General features: G+C 49.5%; 1 protein-coding gene across 3 annotated transcripts in view; it reads left to right on the forward strand.

Moving 5' to 3' along the window:
* Positions 1–6,612, forward strand: part of LOC112139093 (cell migration inducing hyaluronidase 1) — a gene marked incomplete at its 5' end in the record, with an annotated part of 14,792 nt that overhangs the window by 4,727 nt on the left and 3,453 nt on the right. The window contains 6 exon segments of one of the 3 annotated variants that reach the window (XM_024261794.1): positions 531–711; positions 1,993–2,208; positions 2,886–3,097; positions 3,569–3,754; positions 3,844–4,045; positions 6,359–6,445. In XM_024261794.1, coding sequence (XP_024117562.1) covers positions 531–711; positions 1,993–2,208; positions 2,886–3,097; positions 3,569–3,754; positions 3,844–4,045; positions 6,359–6,445 — 1,084 coding nt within the window. 3 annotated transcript variants of the gene reach the window in all.

Below are 6,612 nucleotides of genomic sequence, written 5' to 3' on the forward strand. Positions count from 1 at the left end.
CTCCCTCACCTCCTCCTCCACCTCCTCCTCCTTCACCTCCTCCTTTTTCACCTCCCTCACCTCCTCCTCCTTCACCTCCTCCTCCTTCACCTCCTCCTCCCCCATCCAGGTCATCCATCAGTTTGTCTCTGTTTTTAAACAGGAATCAAGAGTTTCTGCTGTAACTTTGTGTTGGTACTTTGATGAATACAAAGAGATCTTTTTATTGTCTGTGACAAAGAAAGTCTGTTTTAATATTTTAAGAGGTTAGTATTCATGTAAAATAAATAATTATCTGATCCACTTTAAAATCTGCCTTTTGATGAAAAGTCTGAATATTTAAGCACTTAAAATGTAGTTTGTCGTCTCAAACATCTGATCCACTCTCATCCTCTAATTGACTTTGGGAATATCTCATCCGCTAAACAGACTTCGTTCACCGCGGTGTTCCGATGGAACGTAATCTTTGACCGTAAATCTTTTTCCTCTCTTCTGTGGTAAACTGTCCTCCACATCAGATTTCCTGTCAAAGTCTTCATGTTTCTCTGCAGGGACTTTCCCATCCGAGGCATGCAGATCTACGACGGGCCCATCAATGTCCACAACTGCACGTTCAGGAACTACGTGGCGCTGGACGGACGGCACAGCAGCGCCTTCGGATTCAGGCTCAACAACTCCTGGCAAAGCTGCCCCAACAACAACGTCAGCAGCATCAGCTTTGACCACGTTCCTGTGAGTCTGCATGAGGACGCTCCCAGAGCGCCGGTTCTTCACACGGTACTACCCTGAAGGGGGTCAGAGGACTCAGTCTGGTCAGGATCTTAACGCCCAACAAACCAGCTGATCTCCAGGACCAAAAACCAGCAGAGCTACACTCACCGGCCACTTTATCAGCTCACTGGTACCGGGTTCAGAGAAGGTCCCCTTCTGCCGTCAGAACGGCCTGAATCCTTGGTGGCAACAAGGTTCTGGAAACATTCCTGAGAGTTTGGTCCGTATAATCATGACGGCATCAGTTGCTGCAGATTCATCAGCTGAATATCCATGATGCCGATGTCCTGTTCCACCAAAGGTTCTGTTGGGTTCTGGTGACAGTGGAAGTCATTACAGTCCAGTGAACTCCTTGTTCTAGAAATAGATAAGGATTTTCTATCTTCTGTTGTCCAGTTTTGGTGATTCTGTGTGAACTGTAGCTTCAGTGGATATTTTCTCTCTTTCTGACCATTCTCTGTAAACCCTGGCGATGATTGTGGCTCAGAATCCCAGCAGATCAGCAGTTTCTGAAACCCTCAGACCAGCCCGCCTGAACCATCATGTCCTCAGACGTCGTTCTTCCTGCTCTGATGCCGGTCTGAACTGCAGCAGGTCGTCTGCTCCATGTCTGCATGTGTTGAGATGCTGCCCTGTGATTGGCTGATTAGACAGCTGTGTTAACGAGCAGCTGGACAGGTGTGTCTAATGAAGCGGCCGGGGGGCGGTCCTCAACAGGCCGTCATGAACTTCCTTCATAAATGACAAACAGAAAGTAGAGCCGCTCAAAGAGATGCTGCAGCGCCCCCAGAACAAAACATGTCCACCTGAGGAGCTTTGACACGTTTGGCTATCAGACTAGATGAGACGGTTGATAACAGAAAACCTCACAGTAAATAACATCATTCCTTTTATATAGAGACGGAAACATCAGGACTTTTCTGTTCTCGTCTCTCTTCTTCTTCCTGTCTTTTGTCTTCCCATTTTAGATGTTCGTTAGGCTTCTTCAATTGACTGCAAAAGCAGAGTTGTGCAATAACCTGCTGATGCAGACCCCCCCAGCAGATGGCGCTCATAATGCCTTTAAGAGAGACCGCCACTGGCTGGAAGAGTAAATCTTTTTTTATTGAAACTATTGAAAATACAAAAAAAACCCAACAAATTCACAAATTCTATTCTACAGAAGACTAAATGAAGATCTACGATCTACGATCCCAGCATGACTCTCCATGCCGCTCAAAGCAGATGCTGTCCTCTCCACAGATGAGCTCGCGGGTGTTTTTCGGGGCGCCGGGGCCCTGGTTCAGTCAGATGCACCTGGACGGCGATAAAACCACCGTCTTCCACGACGTAGACGGCTCCGTCGGCGACTTCCCCGGAGCTTTTCTGGTCAAGCAGGACAACTGGCTTCTGCGCCACCCAGACTGTGTGGACGTCCCCGACTGGAGAGCTGCCATCTGCAGCGGCCGCTACGCCCAGGTGGGTGTGGCCTGGCTGCACACCTGTGTACCTCACTGCCCAGGTGTTCTGCTGTGACGTGAGTGCCTGAAGAAGCTACAGAGCCTGTCCTGCTGTAAGATCAGATTAGCTAGGATAAAACTGAATTCTAATGTAATGGGGCTGTGCTGTGGTGGAGTGGTCAGCGCTCTCCTCACAGTGAGAACTGGTTCAAATCCCAGCTGGAGTTGGCATGTTCCATGTTTCCTCCACAGTCAAAATGGTTTCTCTGGTGAGTTGGTGACTAAATGTCCCTATAGGTGTGTGATTGTGTGTCCCTGTGACTGACTGGTGGCCTGTCCAGGGGGAACCCCGGTTTGGCCCAGCAGCAGCCGGGATAGGCTCTGACAAGCCGAGACCCTGAAAGGGTCAAAGCAGGTTAAGACGATGGATGGATCCGGTCATGTCGACTGTCTGATCAAATGATTGACCCTGAAGGTCACCACTGTGCATCGGACTGGTCCCAGCAGAAGACTGGCCAAAGATATTATGGTGCTGAACTCCTTCAGTCCAAACATGAAGGGGCGTGGCTTCTGAAGCCCTTCCAGAATGCCTGACCTGGAAGCAGCTCTGCCTCCACAGATGTGTTGGTCCTTCACCTGCTCTGATGCTCTCTTGTGATCCTGGTTTCAAAACCGTGTTCCTGCCTCTCGCTGCAGGTTTACATCCAGATCCGGAACCCTGCCAGCCTGAACATGCTGATGGCGAGGAACGAGTACCCCAACAGGCCGCTGCTGCTGGAGGGCGCCCTGGGAAAGAAGAAACACTACCAGCAGTTCCAACCAGTAGTCTCTCTGGCCAAAGGGTACACCATCCACTGGGACCAGGCGGCGCCGGCTGAGGTCATCGTGTGGCTAATCAACTTCAACAAGTCAGTGACTGCAGTGCACGTGGACAGAGTGCACAGGGGAGGGGGCTCTTGTGGAAAAAACAAACTTGAAAAACAAATATATCTTCTAGAATTTTCTAGACTACACCACTGCTTCAGAGATGGAGGAGGACCTCCTCTGAGGGTTTTTTAAAATGTTCTTGTCATTTTTTAGGACAGTTTGGGGTTTATAATAATTATCACATCTATCATGATGGTCTGATCTGCAGTTATTTTCTGTCAAAAAACAATAAATCAAAGGTTTCATGTCAGTCTCTGCAGCTGCAATGCATTGTGGGATCGGCTGCACCTTTTCTCCACCTTTCCTAAAAGCAGTGTTGAAGCTCCTCCCTCACCTGTTGGCTGCAGGTGTAGAACTGGCTCCTGAGCAGCTTCAGGACTGAAACAGGATCCGGTTGGATCTGCAGCTGATGACGGGGATCAGACTCCTGCTTCTGTGTCTTCTTCTCTTAGGAACGACTGGATAAGTTTGGGCATCTGCTACCCTCCAGGCTCCGCCTTCACCATAATCTCCGACGTCCACGACCGCCTCAGCAAACAGACACACAAAACCGGTGTCTTCATACGGACCAATCAGAGTGAGAAGCTGGAGCGCTCACGCCCTTCCAGAGGGTACTACTTCTGGGAGGAGGAGACCGGGTCAGAGCCACGCCCACCAATCACTATTGTTTATTTTGCAGTAAATTGCATAAATGAGATTTCATATTTATGAGACTGTGTGTCTGCAGTCTGCTCTTCCTAAAGGTGAAGGCCCACAGCAGCAGGGAAAAGTTTGCCTTCTGCTCTGTCAAAGGTTGTGAGAGGATCAAGATCACGGCTGTCATCCCGGACAAAAGCCCCCCCAGCAACTGCATGAGCCGGGCCTACCCCAGACACTCCCAGCTGCCTGTGGTGGATGTTCTCATGCCCAAGAGGAGGAGTCATGGCACGGTAAGCTACAGGGATCCTTGTTTACATCTGCTCGTCTGCGTCTGTCTGCGTCTGCTCATCTGCGTCTGTCTGCATCTGCTTGTCTGCATCTGCTCGTCTGCGTCTTGTCGTCTGCGTATGTCTGCATCTGCTCATCTGCGTCTTCTCGTCTGCGTCCGTCTGCATTTTCTCGTCTGCGTCTGTCTGCATCCTCTCGTCTGCGTCCGTCTGCATCTGCTTGTCTGCGTCTGTCTGCATCTGCTCGTCTGCGCCTGTTTCCATCTTCTCGTCTGCGTCCGTCTGCATCTGCTTGTCTGCGTCTGTCTGCAGCTTCTCGTCTGCGTCCGTCTGCATCTGCTTGTCTGCATCTGCTTGTCTGCGTCTGTCTGCATCCTCTCGTCTGCATCCGTCTGCATCTGCTCGTCTGCGCCTGTTTCCATCTTCTCGTCTGCGTCCGTCTGCAGCTTCTCGTCTGCGTCTGTCTGCATCTGCTCGTCTGCGTCTGTCTGCATCTGCTCGTCTGCGTCAGTCTGCATCTTCTCGTCTGCGTCCGTCTGCATCTGCTTGTCTGCATCTGTCTGCATCTTCTCATCTGCGTCCGTCTGCATCTTCTCGTCTGCGTCCGTCTGCATATGCTTGTCTGCATCTGTCTGCATCTTCTCGTCTGCGTCTGTCTGCATCTGCCCGTCTGCGTCCGTCTGCATCTGCTTGTCTGCGTCTGTCTGCATCTGCTCGTCTGCGCCTGTTTCCATCTTCTCGTCTGCGTCCGTCTGCATCTGCTTGTCTGCGTCTGTCTGCATCTGCTCGTCTGCGTCTGTCTGCATCTGCTCGTCTGCGTCCGTCTGCATCTTCTCGTCTGCGTCCGTCAGCATCTGCTTGTCTGCATCTGTCTGCATCTTCTCATCTGCTTCTGTCTGCGCCTGTTTGCCTTATCAGGGGCTGTTCCAGTTATTAACTTGTTTCTTTCATTGTGTAACAAATGTTTCAGGGATGTTGATTTTATTTGCCTCTCTCTTCTTGTTGCCGTGGTTACTAACCCTCCTGCTGGTTCTCCATTGGAGTCGTCTATGTTTTCTTTTTGCCAGTTCCTTTTCTGCCCTCTTAAGCTGCGTTCACACTGAATGCAATTTGCTCGGCAGAGTTTTAATGTTAAGTTACTGTGCAGATACAATCAAATCTCCTCCATCATGACTGAAGAATCAGACGTGGTGTAGCGGTCTGGCAGCAGTGCAGTATGGGTGATGAGGTACTTCCAGAGTTAAAAAAAAAAAGAGGATGCGTTGCAACAACCAATCAGCTGTGCAATGGGATCAGTGGGTGGAGTCGAAAACCAGCACAGGGTCTGATCATTCTCATCCTGAAATTTCTTGACCTATCAGATAAAGGTCATTCAGACGCAGCTCCTGCAGCTCACCGCACCGCTAGAGTCTCTGAATGATGTCATGAACCCAGACATGGAGACGGATGACTGATGGAACTCTTTAAAATAAATACACTGATCTCTGAACATGCATTTAATGAGCAGCAAATTCACCACTTGTCCGAGTGTGGAGGACCAGCGGTGAGAGCGCAGCTTTGGACTTTTCGGTTCTGGTGGTTCCTAATCTTTCATTCAGATGGACGCGACCTCCCCACTGTTGGTCCTCTATGTATTCTCTTATAAAGACCGTCAACGTGATAAAGAGAAACCCTCAAATGATGCGGACTAAACCGAGTCATCACGGTTCACCTTTGGTGCTCTGGCTGTTTCACTGGTTTTTCCAGCACAACTTTTCATGTTTTTTTAAAATTCAGTAGTGCACTGGGTCCTGCGTCCTGATTGGCTGTTGATCTTGTCGATCTTGAGTGCCGTGTCTTCTGTACAGACTACATGTGCAGCATGCCAGAATGAAAACAAAGATCAGATTTGTGTGTGCCTGTTTGTGTAAACGATAGAGATAAGTGTGAAAATGTTCACGTCTGTCTGAGAACAGAAACCGTAGAGAGGATTTACTGCCTTCAACATCTGTGATCCTACTTCACAGATTTCAGCGACTGCTGGTCATTTATGGAACGTATCACCACAATAAACGAGGGAACACTGTAGAAACTAGTAAAGCTCTGAGTCAAGGTTTTGCTTCTACGGTGACGTTCTGAGACGAACTTATTCAGATGCTGCTGCTTAAAAAGCACTAAAATGAAACTGTGTCTGTGTCTGTCTGTCTATCTATCTGTCTGTCTGTCTATCTGTCTGTCTGTGTGTCTGTCTGTCTGTGTGTCTGTCTGTGTCTGTCTGTGTGTCTGTCTGTGTGTCTGTCTGTCTGTGTATCTGTCTGTCTGTCTGTCTGTCCTCAGCAGCAATCAGAACACTTCCTGGAGGTCCGGCTGGAGTCGTTCATCACTCGATTCTTCCATATAAAAGAGGATTTCTCCTTTACAGAGGTACTCCAACACACTCCAACCCCCCCCCCTTCCAGAATTGGTTCTTTAAGTTTATGAAGGTGGGTCAGTCTGCATATAGCATATCCCCCTCCTCATACAAACATGCAATAGGGAGAAGGGGAGGGTGTCTGTATTGCAGTGCGCTGCGGGGGGTGGACTACCTGCCA

This window comes from Oryzias melastigma, linkage group LG15 (assembly GCF_002922805.2).
Source record: "Oryzias melastigma strain HK-1 linkage group LG15, ASM292280v2, whole genome shotgun sequence".
Lineage (NCBI taxonomy): Eukaryota > Metazoa > Chordata > Actinopteri > Beloniformes > Adrianichthyidae > Oryzias > Oryzias melastigma.